Genomic DNA, 25,688 nt, shown 5'->3' with positions numbered 1-25,688 from the left:
AATAATTGTCTTCCAGCCCCCGAAGTGGCAGCGGTCCTGAGCTGTGAACATCCCTTCCCTCCGTCCCTCCCTCCAGACCACGGTGGCGGTCCTGAGCCACCAACCCCCTCCCACCCTTCAACCCTGAAGCAGCTTCAACGGTCCTGAGCCACAACCACCGGTCCATCTCTCCTTCCCTTACCCGAAGCAGCAGTGTCAGCTGACAACAGGCTGATCTTAGCAAGCCCCGGCAGAGTCTTTCCTCTGACACGCCACTTCTGATGTGGCAGAGGAAAGGTCGTGCTGGAACTGGCTGTGATTAGCCTGCTTATAGCACTGCCTCTGCTGCTTTGGTAAGTGAGGTGGAGGTGGGTGGGCAGAAATGTTTGTGGGGAGGAGGGTACAGAGAAGAGGAGATGGATGGGTTGCTAGACCAATAAGTGTTATCCATAGGGACGTTCTCTAGTTGTTACTTTAGCCTGCAGGGTCGTTGAGCTTCAAGCCCTAGTGGTGGATCCACCTTTATATGATGATTCATTACAATAGAGTGGTTCTCTGCACTCACCCCAAGTTCCTTCCCAAGGTAGTGTCGGCATTCCATCTGAACCAGTTAACTATACTATCAACATTTTTCCCAAACCTCATGCCCACCTGGCGAAAATGCACTTCACACCTTGGACTGCAAGTGAGCATTGGCCTTTTATCTTAAGTGGACTAAGCTCTACAAATAGTCCATCAAACTTTTAGATTTTTGATCCCAACAGGATTGGAGTGGCCACTGGTAAATACAGTCTTTCCAGCTGTCTGACAGACTGCATCTCTCTTGCTTATGCCTAGGTTGGGCTAACTCTGGAGAATCATTTCAAGAAGCATAGTATTGGAGCCATGGTGGCATTGGCAGCACAATGATCAGCCTCCAATGGAGAGATCTGCAAGGCTGCAACATGGGCTTCAGTCACAAATTCACATCTCACTACTGCCTTGAGCAGAACACCCAACATGATAGCTAGTTTGGTCAGACTGTCTGTAAAATTTGTTTGATGTCTAGAATCTAGCTCCACCCACCTAGGTCCGTTTTATTCTTTTCCAGGCTGCACCTTCATACTATTGTATATATATTTTCAGTATGAGCTTTGAACTTGCTGTGAGTCCCTATTGCCCTAATCTTATTGTTTTTAGTGAGCTTGGTATCTAGGGAGTCCCACTTAACGTGTAGCAGGTATTCTCTGAGAATAGCTGCCAATATTTTCACATACCTCCTACCTCTCCTTTGGATTGTATTATATATTTTTTAGCTATATTATTGTACTGCTGATCCTATGCTTGTGAGTCAGTTGGGAAGGCTCAAAGTGTTTCCATAAGTTCTTAAAGACAATACGTTGGGTAGCGTTTCCACACCAGACTCCATCGATGACCTCGCCCATAAGTCCTTTCTTTTTTTTCCCTCTCTCATAACTGGATCTCTCAACTTGACTATTATATCTCTTATGATTCTATATCTTGGGATCTATTTTGTGGTAGCAGTCACACCACTGGATCTATGTATGAGCTGTCACTGTCTTAGATAATTTTGATTTTAGTGTTAATTTCAATAATAGTATCTACTTTTTATACCATTTTGCTTCTTATATAGGATAATGGAGCTCTTATGGTGGATGAAATGAATGATATCAGAATAATTGGAGCCATAACAGTAGTGATACTTCTGGGCATCTCTGTAGCAGGAATGGAATGGGAAGCAAAAGTAAGTAATTAGAGTCTTCAAAATAGATATTTGTTTTGTGATCAGATATTGAAGGTTCTTATGTGAAAATACTTAATAGCTTAAAGCATCATATAATAATGTTGCCATTTTTGACCCTCACTTTTTTGGCTTGCGAGTTACTTTTAAAATGACCAAGTCAAAATGATCTACCAACAATAAAATTAAAAAAAACACAAAGCACACTATATGCAGAGAAAATGTTAATATTCAGGGTTTTTTCAAAGAGGTCAAGGCAGATGACTTTAAATATGCAATGTCACCTCAGTAACAACTATACAAAAATAGGCAAATATACTCCTTACCTTTTTACTAAACCGCAGGGAGCTGCACTGAATGCCCTGTGCTGCTCTTGACGCTCATAGGCTTCCTGCGCTAAAATTTGCTACTGCGGTTTAGTAAAATTGGGCCATAGTGCAAAATATAGACAGAAGATATAAATTCTCAAAACAGACACGTTTTGATCATTACATTAAAAATAAAAATCATTTTTCCTACCTTTGTTGTCTGGTGATTTCATGAGTCTCTGATTGCACTTTCTTCTTCTGACTGTGAATCCAATATTTCTTCCCTTCTTTCTGCCTCCTGCATGCTTTACCTCCTCCAGACCTCATTCCATTCCCCAACCAACATCTTTGTCCTTCCATGAGACCAACTTTTTCTTCCTTTTTTTTTCCATGAAATTTTATTAAAAGTTTTTAGTGTAATACAAAGAAAAAAGGGAATAACAAGTGATTTTTTTTTTTTTTTTTACAATATTAAGTTCAATGAACAATAAAGTTGTAAAAATACAAAATTGTTTGTACAACAAGAAGAAAAGAGATACATATGATGGAAATACATTCCGGTTGTTGTAAAAATCAGAAAAATATTTGGGAATAAGACTAAGGGAGGAGAGGAGAAAAGGAAAGAGGAAAAAAGGGGAGAAAGAAAAAGGGAAAAGGAAGGGTAGGAAGAGAATTGAAGCAAAAGGAGAGGGGAGAGAGTCCCCTCAAGGCCTAATAAGAAAAAGAGGAGAAGAGAAAGAAGAGTGAGAGAAGGGGCATGCATTAGATATAAAAAATAATAATAAGGTTAAAATATTAGAGAATCTTGGTAATCTTTAAAGATAGCCCATTTTGAACGGACTTTGGTGGAAAGAGGCTTGGTAGCAGATATCAATATCTCACGTTTGTGTTGCAATAGGACAGATTGAAACCAGAAGTGTTTGTTGAGAGAGTCTAGTGATTTCCAGTTAGATAGTACAAGTCGCAAAGCTATAATAAGAAGTGTGTTTAATAGTGCATGATGGGATGTCGGTACATTAAGCCCAGGAGTCCCTGATTTAAATATAACTATGATAGGGGAGAAAATTGAATCCAAATTAAAAATTTTCTGTATAATTGACCAAATCTTGACCCAAAAATCTTGTATATATGGACAATCAATGAGCATATGCAATAGGGTACCCAGATGTATTTTGCAATACCAGCATTTGTTTGAAGGTAGCAGGCCTGCAATATGCAATTTTTGTGGAGTCCAATTGGCTTTGTGGTAGAGGAAGAACATAGATTGCATTGAATTAGCTGAAGAGATGGTTCAAATTGTTTTGGACCAAAAATCTTCCCATTGGCTATCTGGTAGTTGGCAATTCAAATCCGGTTCCCGAGATTTTTGTAGGGGGATGTGGGCAATAGACTGTGAATTGATGAAAATTTTGTAAATTTGAGATGCAATATGGCCTATAGTGGAGAGTTTGGGAAGAAGATGAAGTATGGTAGGGGTTCCCGTCTTTTTTTTGTTAAAAGAATTTTAGATTTTTTAATCATAGAGGAAAGTTGAAGCTATTGATAAAATGCCGAGGCCGGTAGGCCAAACTTATCCTGAAGTTTGGAGAAAGTCAGGAGTTGTAAGGTAGGAGTACAAATGTCTGTTCAGTAACGAATACCGAGGCCAGCCCACGTACGCCAAAATAAGGGCATTTTATTTATAAGAAAAGATAAGTTATGCCAGAGGGAGATGTATGTTGAGTGTCAGAGGGATGTATCTAGTATGTCATCAAGTTTGATTAGACACTTGATAGATTGGGAAACAAGAGGGTCTGTATTTTGGTGTATGGCATTAGAGGTTGTTAGAGGAACAAGTGAAGGGTAGTCTGGATATAAAGCATATTCAAATCTTAGCCAGAGAGGGAGGTAGGTATTAAAGGAGGTTTGTTGTAGAATAAAGGCTTTGTGATAGGTTAGGAAATCTAATAAAGACTCCCGCTTTGTCTTTCGTGGCTTTAAGTTTCTTAAAAGCAATTTTTGGTGGCTTATGATTCCAAATAAAAGCAGAAATATGTTTGTCTATCTGTTTATAGAAAAGGGATGGAAATAGATGGGGGATCATGCTAAGTATAAAATTGATTTTGGGCGCTACTACCATTTTAATTGTTTCTATTCTACCCCACCAGGAAATATGAAGAGGATGCCAAGATTGTAACAGTGATTTAAGAGTACTAACCAAGTTTGTCACAACTTTTTCTTCCTCTCTCCCTGCCTGCCCCCTGCCACCTGCCACACTCCATTCCCTCCACCAACTTTTTCTTCCTCTCTCCCTGCCTCTTCCCCTTTCTTTCTGTCTCCCTGCCCTCTTTCTTTCTGTCTTCCTGTTCTGCCTCCATGTCTGTCTTTCTATCTCCCCAAGCCACTGCTGGGGCTGTCGTCTAGAAACAGGCCCCCAAGCCACCGCCGGGGCGGTCATCTGGAGATAGGCCCCCAAGCCACTGCTGACGTCTGGCAACAGGCCCCCAAGCTACCGCCACCGAGTTTTCCCTGTTTCCTGACGCCACAACAGGCCAGCAGCCTTCCCCTCGACGTCAATTCTGACGTTGGAGAGGAAGTTCTGGCTGGCCCGGAACTTCCTCTCTGATGTCAGAATTGATGTTCGTGGAGGGGGGGGAGGGAAGGCTGGTGTGCCCGGTGCTTCAGTAGTCATTGCTGGCCTGTTGTGACGTCGGGGAATAGGGAGAACGCATAAGCAACGCGATAAGACTCGAATTGCCATTGCGATCTACTGGTCGATCACAATTGCCCTTTTGGGCACCCCTGCTATAGCTACTTTAAAATAGCCCCTTGAAATACTAGCCGTTATACACTAACAGAGACTGCCTGTGCTAAGAAAAAAAAACTATCCCTAAAACTCCCTTGCTAAGTGACCAAGTACTTTAAATAAAATAAGTCCCTGAGCCTATTTCCCCTTTTCCCAAGTTTGTAAGCAATTTACCAGCAAAGTCTTACCAGTGAATATCTCTGTCTCTGGAAGTCCTCTCACAACACCTCTTCTGGACAAGTTGGTTCTTCCTCCTGTTAACATTTAGTTGAAGCCATTCTTCCACCCACCCAATTTCTTATGGCACTGGCTCTAAGCATAACTAGCAGGAATTAGATGTATGAGGTGAATGGAGATGAATTTTTAAAAAACTGGGCATTGCTACAATGTTTAAAAAATGCCATTTAGCAAAGCTTTCTTGTAAAGGCCAACCAAAATTGCTACCTAAACTATCTCTTACAGATGAAACTGAAACTGTGGCCAAAACTTGCTGCCTGGTTTTGGCAAAAACTAAAACTGAGGCTGACTGGTGATTGTGAGAACTTGCTATAACCAGCCCTCTGCTAAACCCACAAGAGATTATTCCCAGGATCTGCCAGCACATCTGGGAGAACCATTTTTAACACATTTCTCAAGTCTGGCATGTATGTTTCAATTATGATCTCTCCGATACCTGGAGCAACCCATCCAGTGTGCTGCAAGGGTCAGCGCTATCCCCATTGCTTTTCAATGTCTACATGTCCTCTCTGGATGCGCAATTAACCCAGCTGGGGATAAAATTATTCAGTTACGCAGACGGCTTTACGATCATCATCCCATTTACTAACTCTTATCTCGGAAACTACTCCCAAGGCATCAGAAGCTATAAATCTGATGGAGCAATGGATGTCTGACTTCAAGCTCAAACTTAACTCCAAAAAAACAAAATTCTTCGTTGCCTCACCTCATCCGCTTGACACCAAAACACCACTCTGCATCAATAAACTTAGTTACCCTATTCAGTCTACCATGAAGATACTGGGCGTAACTCTGGATCAACACCTAACCATGAAAGACCAGGTGGACTCCTTAATCAGAAAAGGGTTTTTTCACTCTCTGGAAACTTAGATCCATTAAATCATATTTTGACATGTCAGCATTCAGAATCCTGATACAATCCCTCGTCACCTATCTAGCAATTTCCCAAAAGAATATGCAACATTTAACAATTAATGCAAAATGCAGCGGTCAGACTAATCGTCGGGCTAAAGAAATTTGATCACTTGACATCTTACTACCGGCAGTTGCACTGGCTGCCCATGGAAGTGCGCGTAAAGTTTAAGTTCACCTGCCTTTGCTTTAAAGTACTATACGGACTAGCCCCTAAATACATAACTGACCTTTTCTCCCTCTCAGCCAACAGACACAAAAGAAGCTCACATTTGACCTTTGTTTCCCCCCAGTTAGAGGATGTAAACTGAAAAAACACCATCAACACCTTCTCTCAAATCAGGCAGCATTATGGGGTAAAGACCTAGAACAATTGCTCTCGCCCACTACTTATGAGAAATTCAGGAAGCGCCTAAAAACATACCTGTTCCTGAAATATCCCTGACCTGTACATCTCTTTCCCCTCAATAACGGTTCCCTTGACCTCTTAACCACTTTCTCTCACCTCCTTTAAGCTCAATCAATTTGTACTTTCTTTTAATCTTATGCAAACCGCATAGAACTTCACGGTCCTGCGATATATAAACTGTTGTTATTATTATTATTATTAGGTTCCCAAGTCAGTGCAAATATAGTTAACTATTTTCTGAGATAGGACCCTTGTGAGAACATGCAAAAAAATGATTATACCTGAACTGCATAAATTCAAGAGAAAGTAGCATTAAAATATTTCCTGTTTTATGTTTAGTTAAGACAAACAAGATATTTACTAAAATAGAGTAAAGGCATCCAAATACTGGTCTACATTGTGGGCTTTATACCATCCTGATGCACAATCCAGAATAAAAAAACACATTTCCACTGGAGGTCATGGCAGCTATTTTGAAAGTCGAGCCAGCAGGGGCAGGAGTAACTGGGGATCACTCTTGTCCTGGCTACTCCCCTAGACTACCAGGGGTTGTAAAGAATGCAGGTAGGGCACTGGTCTTCGACCTGGGGGCCGCCGCATGAGTGGACTGCTGGGCGCGCACGATGGACCACTGGTTTGACCCAGCAGCGGCAAATTCTTATGCTCTTATGATGAGCCTTAGAGCAGTGTTCTTCAACTGCCGGTCTGTGAACCAGTGGTGGTCTGCAGAAATTTTTTGCCGGTCTGCAGGGCTGGCACGTCCATCGGGCCCAAGACAGTGTTCTTCAGCCGCCGGTCCACAGTGTGATCATCGCGGTGTCTTCGGGCCGGCTCCTTGAGTGCTGCAGTGCACAGAGCCATGGGAAAAGGCTCCTACGCGCATCCTGCACCTGCACCTGAACCGGAAGCCTTCTCTCTGACATAACGTCGGAGGGAAGGCTTCCAGATGAGGTGCGGGATGTGCGTGAGGATTGGATGGAGATGGGCACGACTTAGCCCAGTGTTCTTCAACTGCCAGTCCGCGGACCGGTGCTGGTCCACAAAATAATTATTTTATTTCTGCCGGTCCATAGGTGTCAAAAGGTTGAAGAACACTTCCTTAGAGGGTACCTACAGATAGGCAGTGGGGAAAGGAAACTCTTGTTTAGAGGGCAAAGGGAAGGAGATGGAACAGGACAAAGCACAAATTTTCTGCTTCCCCTGAAAACACTGTTGGATTCTGCCAAAATGGCCATTGCCTTTTGACCAAAACCAAAACCAGGCAGAAAAAATTTTGGGCAAGTTTCTGCACTGTAACCATAACCGAAATTCAGTCAGCCTTTTTGTTGTCTTATTTTAATATACAATAACTCAGTTTTAACTTTTTATATTTTAGGCCCAGATTGTTCTACTGATAATTCTGTTATTAGCAATTGGAGATTTTATCATTGGAACATTTATCCCAATGGAAGACAAAAAGCCTAAAGGCTTCTTTGGATATAAAGGTATGTAAGCATATTTGACACTTGCTGATAAAATTTATGATTTCAAACACTTAACATAAGCTTGAAATCCAGATGTATTGATATGCTTCTAGACATTTATGTAAATCTGTTGTATGTTTCTAAAATCACGAACTGTCCCACTGAAAGCATTTGTTTAGCTCAAATTTTCCATGCTGAAATAGACTGAACATTTTCAGCTTCATTACAAACCCCATCCTCACCCCACACAACACTAACACAAGTACAAGAGTGTAAACCTCCACGTTTTTTACTTAAGATGTTAGAACTGTAAATGTATGAGGTAAATTTTATTGATGTCAGGGGTGCTATTAGCTAAAAGCAGGATTCTGTAACTGGTATCTGTAAAAATAAATAAACAAACACCACCGGTTACAAAATCCTGGGGACCCCCCACCACAACGATTGCAGCAGGAGAGATGCCTAATTTCTCCTGCCACAACCGCGATCCACCCCCCCCCTCGAGCTGCCGCGAGCCGGTAGGGGAGATGCTCAATCTCTCCTGCCAGCACCCCCCTCCCCCAACAAACCTGAATACCGGCAGAAGGGAGCCCAGGCCTTCCTGCTGAAGGCGCACCACCACCTCGAGAAACCCAAATACTGGTAGGAGGGAGCCCAGGCCCTCCTGCCGAAGGCACCCCCCCTGAATACCGACAAGAGGGATCCCAAGCCCTCCTGCTGAAGGCGCATACCCCACCCCGTAAACCCTCCTGAACCCCCTAATGCCCCACCACTATCCCGAACGCTCCTATCCCAGACCCCCACGACCCCCCCTACCCTGGACCCCCCCAACTAAACTTAAAGTTGGCCAGCCGGACAGGTCCCTTGTCCGTCCGGCAGGCCTGTGATCCTCAGAATTGGTCCAGGTGCCTAAGGCCCGCCCATAGGAGGGGCTTAGACACTGGGCCAACCGGAATTGGGCGGGGCCTTAGGCACATGGGCCAACTGAATACTTGGTTGGCCCCTCCCCAGTGCATCCTAAATTCACTGGGAAGGGTGTAGGCCCGCCTTTCTGAGGATGGTGGGTCTGCTAGTTAGCTGGCTGTACAGGAGACCCACCCATCTGGCCAACTTTAAGGTTAGTTAGGGGGGGTGTCTGGGGTGGGGGGGGTTGAGGTGGGGGTGTGCCTTCGGCAGTATTTGGGGTGGCCTCCTGCCAGTATTTGGGGTGGGGTGGAGGTGCACCTTTGGCAGGAGGGCCTGGGCTCCCTCCTGACGGTATTAGGGTTTGTCGGGGAGGGGGGAGAGAGGGATGCTAGTAGGAGAGATTGGGCATCTCTCCTGCCATTTCGTGGCAGTTCGGGTGGGGGCTTGGATCGCAATTGTGGTAGGAGAGATTAGGCATCTCTCCTGCCGCGATCATTGCGGTGGGGGGTGGACAGGTTGCCTGGGCTGGAACTTATACCTGTTTTGACTTGGTCTAAGTCAAAACATATAAGTTCTGTCTGGCAACCTGTCAACCCTTTTTAGTTATGGCTGCCAGACGACTAAGTTTAGATCAGCCCACCTCTCACCCTTTCCCCTCCTCCATAAATGCCTCTTTTTGCTCTAGGCGTTCAGAGGTAGGGTAAAGGCCTAATCTGATTTTAGATACGTCTAAAACTAGCTTTGATTATCGGTACTTTGGACGATCCGTCTTTTTGATTGTCCAAGTACCAACTTAGGCCACTTTTTGAATATTTTTATTTTTTGATTATGAGCCCCTTTGACATGCGCATAACTTGTATTCAGCAAGTTCAAACATGGGAGACACATTTGTGCTCCATCCATGGTTATGCCTCCCATCAGTTATATTCTAATCTACTTTCTTTCTTTACTTCATAGAATAGTATGTAGTACACATAAGCATGCAAGTGCTAATTTCAGCACATAACATAGCATGGTCCATATAACTGTATGTGCATTTATAGAATTATCCTATTATATGTTCTGGAATTTGAAAGATTAATCTAATTTTAATTTATATACCGTCTGTAAGCCCAAAAGTTATTGAAACAGTGTACATATTTGGTGTTTAGGTAATTTGCTATTCTATGGATTTGATGGTCATGTTCAATACTGAATTTATGAACTTTGAATAGGAATGGCAAGATTTTATCATAGTACACTTGTCCAATTAAAATACGTTCTTCCTTATTTGTGGGGTGGTGATTATAAATTAAACAGGTCTTTGAGATACAAACAGCAAAGACTAATTCAAAATCTGTTTATGTAATAGTAAGTTATCCTTAATGTCCTTAGTAGTAATTATTTCTAAAATTTCTAAACCACTTGAACCAAAGTGGTTTCCATGTAAAACATTCATAATATTTCATCAACATATTGCACATATTATAGAGACTGTCACAGTCTAATATAGTATATTCCACTTAAAATTGTCAATAAAACTATCTACACACTCAACAATTAAATATAACATTAATTAGGTAATTAGTAGTCCTGCCCAATTCAGGAAAAAAATTATCGATTTGACTCATTGAATTGATTTTTCGATTTCACTTTTCCTGCCCAATTTTGTGTGTGTTGGTTTTTTTTTTTTAACAAACATCCTGGCGGGTTTATTTTGTAGTCTCTTCACTCACCCCACTCTCCAACACCATGCCGGTGCTGTGGTGTAAACAAAAAAAACTTTTCCTCTCTGGCCCAGATTCACAAAACTTTAACAAGGTCACTAAACTGGTTTCTGACGGTTTAGCATGCATACATTTTAGTGACTTCTCTTGCACCTTGTCTCTCCTATATCAAGGTGTGCATCCTCTTTGTGGTCACTCTCTCCGAGGCAAGTTTCAGCACCGATGATACCGGCAGAAAGGCCAAAGGTATCGGTGCTTTCATTTTGTGTAAAGCTCGATGCATTTTTCCAAGTGAGTGATATGTTTAAACTCATTACCCCAACATTCAGTCCTTCATTTCCGACCCAGCCTGAGCATAAGGCCACCAGGTCCTGCAATACCAACACTGGCTCTCCAGAGTGGCATCGACGTTCCATGCCCAAGTGTAGGCCATCTCATCACAGGTCCAAATCTCCAACGAGGCCCTGCTGTTCATCAAGGCATCGTCACTCTTCCTCCTCATCTCGATTCTTCAAGTCCAGTAAGCATCATTCCTCTTCAGGAGCTTCGAAAATAAAACAGCGTTCTCCCTCACAGTCTTAAAAGTGTAAAAGTGTGTCACATCTTGCATCATCCTTGTCATTGGATCAACACTAGGCTCAATGGTACCATCGATCTTCTCGATGCACTCCTTCACCAAAACCCTTTTATGACTCTGACTTAGTCTGATTCAGCTGAAGACTTACCTGAGTCTACAATGGAGGCTTATGATAATACCTCAGAAAAGTTTCCAGAAAAGTCTCCACCAAGGGCTAAATCTCCTACTGAGAGACTTTCTTTTACCAAATTTATTCGCCAGTTGGGCAAAGAGCTACCAGTCGAGCTAGAAGCTGATTCTGCCTACAGTGCTGAATACTTAGAGGCCTTAGATTATGATGAGCCTCCTAAAGAACTTCTCAGACTACCTTTGCATGGTATACCCCTAACCATTACAATTGGACTCTCTGTATAAAATAATTTCTTCTCCGGGTTTTGACAAACCACAGCTTCAGCACCAGTACCTAGTGGTAGAGTAGATTAAAAAAAAAAAAAAAAAAAATCTGCTTCAGGGCCACCAGGGCATGAAGGATGCACTATGGACAAATTTGGGCGTCGCCTGTACCAAAATTCCATGCTAGAAAATAGTTCTAAATTATAATTTCTATATTTCCTGCTATATAAAGCACCTTGTTAAGAAATTGCCTTCTTTTTATAGATACACTCCTCCAAAACATTTGCAGGAATTTCATCATATCTCTTGCACCCTTACCAGAAGATATATGGCAAGATCTGCTTATGATGTGTTTGAATTATCTTCCAGAGCATCAGCTATGTCTGTAGCAATGAGACGTCTTGCATGGATACGAGTCTCGGATATGGACGTCAGTCTTCAGGATAGAATAGCGAACATTCCCTGTTTGGGAGATGAGCTGTTGTGTGTGGCATTTTCAATAGAGTCACCAAAGCTTATTGATCATGAGAAACATTGGGATGCTTTGGTTAAATCCAAGCCTATGCCTTCAACTTCTAAATCTTTTAAGCCACCTTCTTCATATCAAAGGTGTTTTTCTTCAAAATCAGCTGTTCTTCCTAGACCGCAGCAGAAAAAGCAAAAACAACGCTTTCAGAAATCTCAATCAGCAGCTCCTCACAAGCCTGCTCAGTCTTTTTTGACAGGCTTCTAGAGAGCATAGCTGCTATTCCTATTTCTCAGCCTCTTCCTCAACCAATCGGAAATTGGCTCCAGCTGCATTATCCCCGTTGAGAACTGATAGCCACAGACCTCTGGGTACTAAGTCATTCAAGAGGGATACTCTCTTCACTTCATCAAAAAGCCTCCAGATCATCTGCCAAGAGTTTTCTTTCAACCCTCAGCAGACATCTCTTCTTCTTCGGGAGATAGAATCCCTCCTTCTCAGTGCTATAGAGGAAGTTCCACTTGCGCTGATCAAAGATCCATCCTCTCAAGGGGTGATTGCAGCGACTCGTTTAACAATTCTCCTTCTTCAGCAGTTGAGTTTCAAAATCAATTTTCCAAATCCCAACTTCAGCCCTCAGAATCTGCAATGTATCGGAGCTCTGCTAGACACCATTCATCTCGGAGCATTTCTCCCTCAGCAAAGACTAGAAAATTTGATTCAGCTTTGCACTCAAGACTTCTCACCTACCATCATTTTCCTGGTCGAGGGTGACGGCATTACTGGGTCACATGGCTTTCTTGGTGCATGTTACTCCATTTTCAAGACTTCATCTCAGGATGCCTCAATGGACTCTCGCAGTGGTCTCAAGCTCTCGACACACTGTCTCAACACATTACCGTCACTCCTTCACTTTGACAATCTCTGCAGTGGTGGATGAACTCTTCCAATCTTTCCATAGTGGTGTTCCACACACCTCGACATCAGAAGGTTCTGACAGTGGACTTGCCACCTACGCTTGGGGGGCTCATCTGGACAGTCTTCGCACTCAAGGTCACTGGTCTGCCCCGGACCGCCTTTGCCATATCATTCTGTTGGAACTCCAAGTGATCTACAATGTTCTCAAAGCTTTTCAGCACATTGTCACCAACCACGTCCTTATCCGCATGGAAAATCGGGTCGCAATGTATTTCATAAACAAGCAAGGCAGCAAAGGCTCTCTCCTAGAGAATGACACGGGGACAAATTTGTCCCCATCACTGCAGGAACTCAATTTTCCCGCCCCCATCCCCACGAGATTTGTTGCTCTCCCTGCCCTGTTCCTGTAAGCTCTGTCTTAACCACACAAGCCTTGAACACTTATGATTTTAAAGCATTTGAGACATGTGCAGATGAGGACAGAGCTTGCAGAAATAAGGCAGGGACAGCAACAAAACTCTTCATACTTTGGACTGTAAACGAGCTTTGGCCTATTACTTACAGTGTACTCAGCCACTTAGTACATCTCAACTCTTCGTCTCCTTCGATCCTAGTAAGTGGGGGCATCCTGTATCCAAAAGAACTATTTCTACCTGGTTGGAGGCTTGTATCGCCTTCTGTTATGCTAGCTGGGCTGCAACTGGGGAGTCGTGTCACAGCCCACAAAGTCCGAGCTATGGCAGCTTCAGTTGCTTTTTTATGTTCCACTCCTATTGATGAACTCTATAAAGCTGCTACTTGGTCCTCAGGTCATAAATTCACATATCGCTACTGTCTGCAATCTTATTCCAGACAGGATGATCACGTTGGCCAAGCAGTTAGCAAAATTTATTCTCTTAATGGCCAACTCTCCCTCCATCCCATTGTAGTAAGCTAGGGAGTCCCACATGTGAGAATATGCTGCCTGCTTGTCCTGGGATAAAGCACAGTTACTTACTGTATAACAGGTGTTATACAGGAATAGCAGGCAGATATTCTCACAATCCACCCACCTCCCCTGAGGTACCGCAAGTCTGCATCAGGCGGGAAGGCACTTGCTCATTTTCTTAAGTTCTTAAAGTGGCGATGCACTTTTAAAGCTGTCTGTACCGGGGTTCCATGGATGATGTCACCCATGTGAGAATATCTGCCTGCTGTCCCTGGATAACAACTGTTATGGTAAGTAACTGTGCTGTTTGGTCATCAGTTCTATAACGAGTGTGCAACATTAGTCTTCAAGGCTGCAACCTAGTTGGGTTTTCAGGATTTCCCCAATGAATATGCATGACATATATTTGCATACAATGAAAGTAGTGCATGCAAACAGATTTCATGCATATTCATTGAGGAAATTCTGAAAATTTGACTGGATTTTGACCCTTAAGGACTGAGGTTGCCCACCCCTACTATATAAGGTCCATAAGGTTTTGAGTTTGGATTTTTACTATTATTTTAGAACTAATGCTGTGATCAAAAGAAATTTTGAGGTCTTATAAAAGTAGATGATTTCTCTGGACCAAGTATACAAGACTATTTCATTTATTCATCTTCTGTAAAGACAGTCAAAATGGAAAAAAAGTCGCAGACTACAATGACTCTAGCCTGAAGTGATCCTCCTGCCAAGATGGCCCCCAGAGCAAACCAGAAAATCATCATCACATTAGTCTAGGGTTCTTTTTTTATCTAAAAGTCTGTAGGTCTCTGAGGGGCATGTCTCCAAATAGGTTTTGCACATACCTTGAAAAACAGAACAATCCTCCACTAATAACAAACAAGAAGAAAAAGAAACGGTGGCTGATTTGTCACCTTCACTTTTGCACATACCATAACAGTAATGAACTTTACTCAAAGCCCCAAGGTATGTGGGATATGATCTGTCTCATATTTACTGCTAATGTTTTTGCAGTAAATAGATTAATGGGTAAAGGATTATGGATTTGATATCCTGCCTTTATGTGGTGCATTCAAAACAGTTTAGATTTATTATATGCAGGCTCTTTCTCTGTCCCTATTGGGTCACAATGTAAGTTTTATACTCAGGACAATGGAAAGTTCAGTGAGTTGCTCAGGGTCACAAGGAATGACGATGAGAATCAAACCCTTTTCCTCAGATTTCTTAGCCTTCTGCATTGCATTCTGCCAAAGAGATTTCATCTGGTGTTCATAAGATGTAACTTGAATAGGCTATATATCAGACGTGCTTGGAAATTCTACTTAAGCCATTGTGAGGGTTTATGTATGATCCATCAGGAAAAAAAGCTGTTTGTTTATTTAAGATTTGATATACCACTCCTGCATCTTACTGACCTAAGTGGTTTACAATGTATCAAACTAAAATGAAATTAGGTATTTGAGGAAAAACTACCCTATCTGTCCTTAGCTAGAGGAGGGAGAAAAATAATTCTGGCTACCTAAGGTTTGCTAAAGGGCACAAGGGCACCTGAATGATTTCGTAAGACTACTTGAAAAATGTTCTCTGGACAGATAGCAAAATTAAATATTTTGGTCACAATAACTCTTTGGCTTTTGCACCCCCTTCCCCCCAAAAAAACCCCCAAAAACTTCTTCTAAAGCAAGAACCTCATCCTGATTTGTGAGACTGCCATCCTGCAGTGGACTTGAATGGTTTACCATAATACCATAATTGGTGGAAAAATTAATTATAATAACTTTATTTTTCTATACCGCCATAGTCAGATGACTTCTAGGCGGTTCACATCGAAAGAAGGCTGGACATTCAGTGAATTACAAATGCATGAGGGGAATGTTACAGAAGAAAAAGGGTTGTAGGGGAGGGAATGTAAGAGGGGTTGCAAGGGGGGGAGGGAAAGTGAGAGGGGTAGGAATTGCTTCGGGTTTGTTGGGGGAAAATGTGTAGTGAGCACAGATCGGTCTGTTTAGGTGATGAATTTGTCTAACAGAGTGGTTTTGATAGATTTTCGGAATGCGTTGTAGGTCTGTCTGGTTTTATTTATGTAGTTTTCCAGCCAGGATTGTTGTCTGTTAGCTTGGAACATTAAGGTTCTGTCAAGGAAGGATTTGTACTTGCAGCCCGTAATTTTAGGATAGGCGAAGATGTTTTTGTTTCTGGTTGTTCGTGTGGGGTTGTGTAGAGTAAAGTGTGTTTGCAGGTAGGAAGGTGCTAGACCCCAGATTTGTTTGAAGCAGATGCATGCAAATCTGAACTGTATTCGCGCTTCCATTGGTAGCCAGTGCAGTTTTTTGTAGTATGGGCTAATATGGTCTTGTTTTCTCAGTCCGAAGATTAAGCGATCTCAGTTTCTTTATTGTTTTTTGTGGGGTACCCAGGTAGATGATGTTGCAGTAGTCCAGGGTGGATAGGATCAGCGATTGCACCAGTAACCTGAAAGATGTTGTGTCAAAGTATTTTTTAATAGTCCTTAGCTTCTATAATGTATAAAAGCATTTCTTCACTGTTAAGTTTGTGTGGTCAGCCATGGTCAAGTGTGTGTCTAGTGTGATATCCAGAATTTTTATGGTTTTGTAAATTGGATATTCGGGGTTGTTTATTTTTAATGATGATCTCGTTATTTTGTCGTTGAGGCTTGCCAAGAAAACTTTTGTTTTCTCTGTGTTTAGTTTCAGTTTGAAGTTGGTGGTCCATTTTTCGATTTCTCTCATTGTGTGTGAAAGGTTGTCTATAATTTCTTTTGAGATGTCATTTAAGGGGATTAGGATGGATATATCATCTGCGTATATGTAGTGTTTTAAGTTTAATTTTTGTAGTCGGTGACCTAAGGATGATATGTAAATGTTGAATAATGTAGATGATAGAGGAGAGCCTTGGGGTACCCCTGACAGGTTTTTCCATGGGTTGGAGTGATTTCCATTGCTGGCTACTCGGTAGGATCTGTTTGTTAGGAATTCTTGGAACCATTTCTTTACCTTTCCCGAGATTCCCATTGCATCAAGGCGCAGTAGCATGATTTCGTGGTCTACTAGGTCAAACGCACTGCTAAGGCCTAATTGCAGATTCAGTGCGCTTTTGCCTTTGCTGAAGAGATCCTAGAGGTGGTTTAGTATGGAGGCTATGACTGTTTCTGTGCTATATCCTTTCCTGAAACCTGATTGATGTTAAATTTGTCTAGGTAGTTTACCAGTTGGAGGTTGACCTCTTCTCTGTCAGTGCTGCCTTCTCAGGGGAAGCTCATAAGAAAGCCAAGAAGAATAAACACCTTTCCCCTCCAAGCATGCTCAAGCATCATCGCCATCAACACATTCCAAGCATCAGCACACTAATGCCAGATCACCTTCTCTACAGCTGGTGTCTCCTCTGAGGTGTGCTTCAACATAGAGGTCCCTGACGACTTGATACATAACACAGCCAGCACCTAATGTACCCTTGTCAACATCGGTACCATTGCCATCTCTGCAGAAACAGCTTTGCATGCTGTTACAGAAAGACCTAGCTTGGCTACTGCAGACACACTCTGTGCTTATTCTGTTTCCACACTCCCAACCTCAACTCAGTCCAAGCAGTGCCCAAGCACTTCATTGAGGCATCGAGCTCGAACATCATAATGTTGAGGATCTGCATTGAGGCCTGCATAGTCATAGAAACATAGAAATTGACGGCAGAAAAGGGCTATAGCCCATCGAGTCTGCCCATACCAATGACCCACTCCCTGATTCTTACTCTCCTAGAGATCCCACATGAATATCCCATTTTCTCTTGAAATCTAACACGCTGCTGGCCTCAATCACCCTCTGAGGCAGCTCGTTCCAATGATCTACCACCCTTTCAGTGAAGAAGTACTTCCTCGCATCACCCTGAAATTTCCCTCCCCTGATTTTCAGCGAGTGTCCTCTGGTTACTGAGGGCCCTGTAAGACTGAAGATATCATCTATCACCTCTATACGCCCAGTAATATACTTAAAGGTCTCAATCATGTCCCCTCTCTCTCTTCGCTCCTCCAGTGAGTACATCCGCAGTTTTTTTAACCTTTCTTCATACGTGAGTTCCCTGAGCCCCAAAACCATCCTGGTAGCCATTCGCTGAACCGACTCAATTCTCAACACATCTTTTCGGTAGTGTGGTCTCCAGAATTGAACACAATACTCGAGATGAGGTCTCACCATGGATCTGTACAGCGGCATTATGACTTCAGGTTTTCTGCTGACAAAACCCCTACGGATACAGCCCATCATTTGTCTTGCCTTGGACGATGCCTTCTCTACTTGATTGGCAGCCTTCATATCGTCGCTAATGATCACTCCTAAATCACGTTCCACCGTGGTCCTGGACAAGGTTTCACCATTTAGTGTGTAAGTTCTGTGTGGATTTTTTTTGCCTAGGTGCATTACTTTACATTTTTTAGCATTGAAGCCCAGCTGCCAAGTTGATGACCACTGTTCAAGCTGTCTTAGGTCCTGCGTCATAAAGTCAGGCACACTGCTTTTGCCAACTATGTTGCATAGTTTGGATACTTTTCCTCTAAGTCCTTGGGTCAAATCTCCTATGAATAAATTGAATAGAATCGGCCCTAAGACGGAGCCCTGAGGTACTCCACTCATCACTGCTGACGTTTTGGAGGGGGTACCGTTTACCATCACCCTTTGAAGCCTACCATCTAGCCAATCCCTTACCCATGTTGTGAATGTATCCCCTAATCCCATCGATTTTAGTTTGTTCAACAGCCTGCGGTGTGGAACGCTATCAAAAGCTTTGCTGAAGTCCAAGTATATCACGTCAAGGGACTCACCGGCATCCAGATGACTGGTCACCCAATCAAAGAAGTCAATCAGATTAGATTGGCAGGACCTTCCCCTGGTGAATCCGTGTTGATGTGGATCACGTAGATTTTCTTCATCTAGAATTTTGTCAAGTTCCTGTTTGATCAGTGTTTCCATGAGTTTGCACACTATGGATGTAAGACTCACCGGTCTGTAACTCCCTTTTTGTGGAGTGGAATTACGTTAGCTGTTTTCCAGTCTAGGGGTACTATTCCCGTGCGCATGGAAAGATTGAAGAGTACGGATAGTGGTTCAGCCAGAACTTCACTCAGCTCTCTGAGTACCCTGGGGTGTAGATTGTCTGGCCCCATAGCTTTGTCTACTTTGAGTCTTGAAAGTTCGTGGTAGACATTACTAGGTGTAAACTCGTAATCACGAAACAGGTCATTTTGGCTGTTTCTTATTTGTAGTTGCGGACCATCTCCCGGTGCTTCACAGGTGAATACTGAGCAGAAGTATTCGTTTAGCAGTTCTGCTTTGGTAGTATCAGATTCTGCGTAGTTTCCATCTGATTTCCTAAGGCGTTCTATTCCATTTTTGTTTCTCTTCCTGTCGCTAATGTACCTGAAGAAGGATTTGTCCCCTTTTTTAATGTTCCGTGCTAGATCTTCCTCTGTTTGAAGTTTGGCTTCCCTGACTGCCTTTTTGACAGCCTTAGATCTGGCCAGATAGTCTTCTTTTGCCTCCCTTTTCCCAAGATGTTTGTAGGTAATAAATGTTTCTTTTTTCATTTTAATGAGGTCCGAAATTTCCTTGTTGAACCATTGTGGTTTTTTGTTTCTCCGGCGTTTGCTTACTGTTTTTACGTAGCGGCTAGATGCTTCGTTCAGGATGGATTTTAGGTTTGACCACATAGTTTCCGGATTGTCAGTTTCTGCATGGTTTTGCAGCTTTTGATGGACAAAGTCTCTCATGTGGTCGAAATCTGCCTCCCTAAAGTTGAGGACCCTCGTTGCTGTGTTTGATTTAGAGAAGCCTTTCCTGAGGTTGAGCCATACCATGTTGTGGTCGCTGGAGGCCAGCGTGTCTCCCACTGATACTTCCGAGACACTGTCTCCATTTGTGAGTACCAGGTCCAGTATTACTTTTTCCCTGGTGGGCTCTAATACCATTTGTTTTAGTTGTGCACCCTTAATGGAGGTTATTATTCTTTTGCTACCGCTCGTAGTTGCTGAGAGGGTGTTCCAGTCTGCATCTGGCATGTTGAAGTCGCCTAACAGTACTGTGTCACCACGCAAAGTGATGTTCTCTATGTCCTCAATCAATTCTTTGTCTTTGTCTTCCTTTTGTCTCGGAGGCCTGTATACCACACCGAGGTAATTGAAGAAGAACAGTTCATTGTCCCATTCTTGACACTCCTCTCCACATTCATCAAAACACTCACGTCAATGATCGTCTCAGCATTCGCCTTGATGTTCTTAACATCGATCTTCTCTATGCTATCCTCGATGTTGATCTTAATTTACAAGGCCTGTAGTCGAGGACTATGACTTTGACTTGTCTATGTGCTCTTCAACCAACTATCCAGAGTTATCATCAGGTGAGTCTTATGGTATACCTTTGGATCCTTCACCACCACTCCTCATTGAAGGTCACCACCAGAGAGTTTGTCCTTTACAAAATTCATATGACATGTGGGGCAAACGCTCCCAATAAACATGGAGTCAGAATCAAAGCCTTGAGCAGAGCTTATGGATGCCCTTGACTACAAGGAGTAGCCTAAAGAATAGAGTGGAGGAGCACCTAGCGGTTAGGGCTGTTTCCTCAGCACCCTGAGGTTGCAGGTTCAAGCCTAGCAGTGCTCCTTGTGACCCTGGGAAAGTCACTTAACACTCCATTGCCCCAGGTACATTTGATAGATTGTGAGCCCATAACAGTCTCCTCGAGCTTCACACAATTTGCAGTGCTTTACTCGCAGAACTTCCACTCAGCACTTCCTGTCATTTGATCCAAACAGACTTGGAACTCTGTCACCAAGAGAACCATCTCAACATTGCTGGTGGACTGTATCTCCTTTGCTATGCTCAGGCTGGGTTCCAGTCCCATTGAGGACATCTGTAAAGCAGCCATCTGGTCCTCTGTTCATATATTCATATACTCTCCTACACTACACCCGACTTAACTGATCGAGTTGACATATATTACCTCTGCAAAATGCATTATCTTCTGCTATATGTACTATCTTCTGCAATAAGTAATATCTTCTGTGAAATTGTAATATCATAACTCTTCACTGTTCCTGTAACTTACTCCTATCCTGAAATGTAATTCTACCGGAATGTCCCAGATATTTTCTATATTGTAATCCGCCTAGAACCGCAAGGCACAGGCGGAATAGAAATCCGTAATGTAATGTAATATTCACATCCCACTATTGTTTGGAGAATCATTCCAAATGAAATAGTCAGATTGGCCAAGCAGTTCTACAAAATTTATTCTCTACTTAGATACCAACTTCCCTCCAACCCATTTGGTTTGCTAGGCTTATGGTAGTTGTCAATAACCCTTTTCTCTGAGGCATGATCCTGACAGCTAGGGAGTCCACATGTGAGACTATGCTGCCTGCTTGTTCTTGGATAAAGCAATGTAGCAGGCAGGCAGATATTCTCACAACCCACTCACCAACTCTAGTTGGCCTCTTAGCTTTTACTGAACAGAGAATGACATGGGGACAAATTTGACCCTGTGGGATCTGTTTCCATCCCCATCCCATCCCCGCGAGTTCTGTCCTTGCTTCATCCCTGTGAGCTCTGTCCTCATCTGCACAAGCCTCAAACACTTAAGTGCAGATGAGGACAGAGCTCGCAGGGATGGAGCAGGGACAAAACTCACGGGGAGGGTTCCCCATTGGGTTTTGTGGCTGCAAGGCCCAGGAGGTGAAGTGTTGGATTGAGAACATCCTGGAAGCCAATAGCAGCTAAGTTGTTTTTCTTTCTGTCTTTTATGCAAGATCCTGGACTGTAATGCTGTAGTGCTCATTTGTTCACATCATCACGATTTTCATCACGATTTTGGGCTGTGAAGTCTGGCGTGCTGTTTGATATCACTCTGCAGGCTACTACAGTGCCTTTCTCCATATTTTGTTGGGTGTGCAGGAGTGTGTTTCTGAAGAAGTGGAGTTTTTTGCCAGGTGAAGCAGAACTGAGGCTTTTTCTCCACTTCTTTTTTCTTTTTCCTTCCTGCTATTTATATGTTGTGTGATTGGAGATTTGTGTGTGAGTAAGGCCTTCTAGTGTTGCAGAGGGGATATCGGTTTCCATATGGGGGTTTTGATATTTAGTAGAATAGTGAGTTTACTGACCCTGATCCCGAGTTTATAGTGTGATGGAGAGAGAGCCCACGAGGATGGAAGCAATTTGTCCCAGTGCCATTCTCAATAACTGAACTGATGGCCCTGCGAGCCAACATCAAAATGAAAGGCACCTGCACACATGGTATGGGTGGTCTTAAAGTTTTATAGTGACAGTATACTTTTGACCTTGCTGGGTTCTGTAGATGAGGTCACCCACATGTGAGAATATCTGCTTGCTGCCCTTGGATAACACCTGCTACAGATAACTCTGCTGTTCTGTTATTGTCATGGTTTAGTTTAGGAATTTATTATGTTTTGATTATACATTTTATTAAAATAGACATTCTTAATGTATTGAGAGTTTCTGAACCCATTGAGATTTTTGTTTTGATTCCTGATAGGTGATATATTTATGGAAAACTTTGGGCCAGATTTTCGTGGAGAAACATTCTTCACCGTTTTTGCAATTTTCTTCCCTGCTGCTACTGGTATATTAGCAGGAGCAAATATCTCGGGTGATCTTGCGGTGAGTAGGATGAAAATAATTGTTAATAGAAAATATTCATTCTCCATGTTTGTTTTAAAAATGTGTACATTAAGAATCATTTTAAAAACGTACTTTTGTTATTTTTCAAGGATCCTCAATTAGCCATACCTAGAGGAACAATGTTGGCCATTTTAATAACCACAATAGTTTACATGGGAGTTGCTGTGTCTGTAGGTAAGTGTTTTGATGATATACCTGAATGTTGCCACGTTCTTGTCACTAAAAATTATGAACATGAATAGCATGCTGCATGCTGGAATTTCACAGTGATTGTTTAGGATCTTAAATAACTCATTAAGGGCCCCTTTTACAAAGCTGTGATAGCAAGTCTGCTGCAGCAAATGCACCGAAGCCCTTAGAAATTGCATGGGCTTTGGTGCATTTGCCATGGCAGACTTGCTACTGCTGCTTTGTAAACGGGGCCCTAAATCTTTCTGAGTATTTATTTCATGTTTCCAGAATTATTTTTAACATGGTTATATGGTTTGCTAGCTACTCTGAAATTTACTCAGGTACTGGATAGCGCAGCTTAGAAGTAACACTGCTCACTCCCCCCCCCCCCCCCCCCCCATATGAGCACCACTCTTAACAAAAAAAATATATATATAAAGGGGGTACTTTTTGAATATATTGCATGTGTTCCAGGAAATTACATACCAAAAAAAAGATCAAAATAATGCATGGTAAAATACAACATATTAAGCAGAATAGTATCTGCAGTTTCCTTAGTCTCAGCAGCAGATGAATCCAGAGACTAGTGGGTTGTGCCCATCTACCAGCAGGTGGAGATAGTTTAGACCAGGGGTGCCCAAAAGATCGATCGCGATTGACTGGTAGATCGTGAAGGCAACGCGAGTCAATCGCGTTGCCTTCGCATTCTACTTGCTTCCCGACTCAGAAGTGCTGAGCCGACGAACTTTCCCCACCCAACGTCAATTCTGATGTCAGAGAGGAAGTTCCGGGCCAGCCAATCGCTGCCTGGCTAGCCCGGAACTTCCTCTCTGACTTCAGAAATGACGTCGGGGAGAGGAATACTGGTCAGCCCCCGATGCTTCTGCGTGGGGAAGCAGGGAGAGCTTGGGGCGGATGTGGTTTGAAGGCCTGTTCCCTGATGGGGCGGCAGTGGCTTGGGCGCAGGCAGGGAGACAGAAAGAAGGCGCAGGCAGGGAGACAGAAAGAAGGCGCAGGCAGGGAGACAGAAAGAAGGCGCAGGCAGGGAGACAGAAAGAAGGCGCAGGCAGGGAGACAGAAAGAAGGCGCAGGCAGGGAGACAGAAAGAAGGTGCAGGCAGGGAGACAGAAAGAAAGAGGAGAAAAAGAAAGAAAGAAAGGGGGCAGGGAGAGAGGAAGAAAAAGTTGGCAGAGGGAATGAGGTCTGGAAGCATACAGCAGGCTAAAAGAAGGGAATAAATATTGGATGCACAGTAAAAAAAAAAAGAAAAGAGAAAGTGCATCCAGAGACTAATCACCAGACAACAAAGGTAGGAAAAATGATTTTATTTTCAATTTAGTGATCAAAATGTGTCCGTTTTGAGAATCTATATCTGCTGTCTATATTTTGCACTATGGCCCCCTTTTACTAAACTGCAATAGCGGTTTTTAGCGCAGGGAGCCTATGAGCATCGAGAGCAGCGCAGGACATTCAGCACAGTTCCTTGTGCTAAAAACCGCTATCGTGGTTTAGTAAAAAGGGAGGGGGTATATTTGTCTATTTTTGTATAGCTGTTACTGAGGTGACATTGATAAAGCCATCTGCCTTGACCTTTTTGAAAACCTACGGAATATAAATGATGATTAACATTTTCTCTGCGTACAGTGTGCTTTGTGTTTTTAAAAATTTTATTGTTGGTAGATCATTTTGACTTGGTCATTTTAAAAGTAACTCACAAGCCCAGAAAGTGTGGGTACCCCTGGTTTAGACTTTGCACTTTTACTTATTAGATATTGAGCCTCCTAGTCAATTAGTATACTGTCTCCAGGAGGCAGGTGGATGTGCCGTTATGAGCTCCTGGTTTTTGCTATTTTTCTCCTGGGCTGGCCTAGATCAGTTGAGCTCAAGGGTGCTCTGTCTGAGCAGTGCCAGCTTTAGGGATTACACCTGGTCCCTTCCTCACCCTCCAGGGGATACACCTAGTCACCCCAGATCCCTATCCTACCCTCCTAGTGTATTGTAGTGCAGATTCTCCTTCCCCACATTAAACAAAGCACAAAAGGAAGACAGCACTGTCAGATAGAAGCTTCATCAGTTTCCTATGCTGACAACGGGCCAGTTGTGTCTGTGGCTAAAGGCTCTCCTAGTAAATTACTTAGAATTGGGTAAGTCATCCTACTCGCCCTCCCTGGGCCAAGTACATATATTTTCTTTGTATATTTTTTATACTGCTTTGATTCTTATATTTCTGGCATATATTTTTGCCGTATAATTTTTGCATACTTTTGGGTCCATTGACACTGCATGCATTTGTACTCACGGCACCAATGATTATTGCATCTGAAGTAGTTAAATGCTGTTCCTGCTGCGGAAAGCATTGAACAACGTTGGGGCTCTGCTTTGATGGCTGTGTGAGCTCTATAGCTGCGGACAAGTCGATGGCGGACTCTGGGGATTTTTCTCATGTGGATGAGGGTTGGCCTGCTTCTCCACAGTTCAACACAGCTAGAAAAGCAAATAGAATGTTAGGAATCCATAGAAAAGGAATAGAGAATAAGAGAATATTATGCCTTTGTGTTGCTTTATGGTGTAACTGTACCTTGAATATTGTGTACAGTTCTGGTCACTGCAGCTCAAAGACAGCAGAAATAGAAAAGGTACAGAGAGACAACAAATAATAAAGGGATGGAATAGAAACATGACGGCAGATAAGGGCCATAGCCCATCAGGTCTGCCCACTCTACTGACCCACCCCCAAGTCTACTATCCTAGGGATCCCACTCCTGGTGACAGGTTCCCTTGGCTTAACCCTCTAAGGGATCCCACATGGGCATCCCATTTGCTCTTAAATTCTTGCATGCTGTTTGCCTCGATCACCTGCACCGGGAGCTCGTTCCAAGGATCAACCACTCTCTCGGTGAAGAAATATGAGGAATGGCTGCAATGACTCCCCTACAGGGAAAGGCTAATGAGGCTAGAGCACTCCAGCTTGGAGAAGACAGCTGAGGAGAGAGAATTGAAGTCTATAAATGAGTGGCATGGAAAGGGTAGACATGAATTGCCTGTTTACTCTTTCCTAAAGTAAAAGAACTAGAGGGATACAATG

At 43.0% G+C, this 25,688-nt stretch overlaps 1 protein-coding gene across 1 annotated transcript in view; it reads left to right on the top strand.

Moving 5' to 3' along the window:
• SLC12A2 (solute carrier family 12 member 2) overlaps positions 1–25,688 on the top strand; it is a 333,014-nt gene that overhangs the window by 96,150 nt on the left and 211,176 nt on the right. Inside the window, exons 6-9 of the mRNA XM_033928970.1 lie at positions 1,613–1,723; positions 7,747–7,855; positions 22,287–22,411; positions 22,522–22,606. Coding sequence (XP_033784861.1) covers positions 1,613–1,723; positions 7,747–7,855; positions 22,287–22,411; positions 22,522–22,606 — 430 coding nt within the window. The remainder of the gene's footprint in view (positions 1–1,612; positions 1,724–7,746; positions 7,856–22,286; positions 22,412–22,521; positions 22,607–25,688) is intronic.

The sequence above is a fragment of the Geotrypetes seraphini genome, chromosome 1, assembly GCF_902459505.1.
Source record: "Geotrypetes seraphini chromosome 1, aGeoSer1.1, whole genome shotgun sequence".
In the NCBI taxonomy this organism is placed as follows: domain Eukaryota; kingdom Metazoa; phylum Chordata; class Amphibia; order Gymnophiona; family Dermophiidae; genus Geotrypetes; species Geotrypetes seraphini.
The sequence above is the reverse complement of the archived record's forward strand: the minus strand, read 5'-3'. Positions and strand labels throughout refer to the sequence as shown.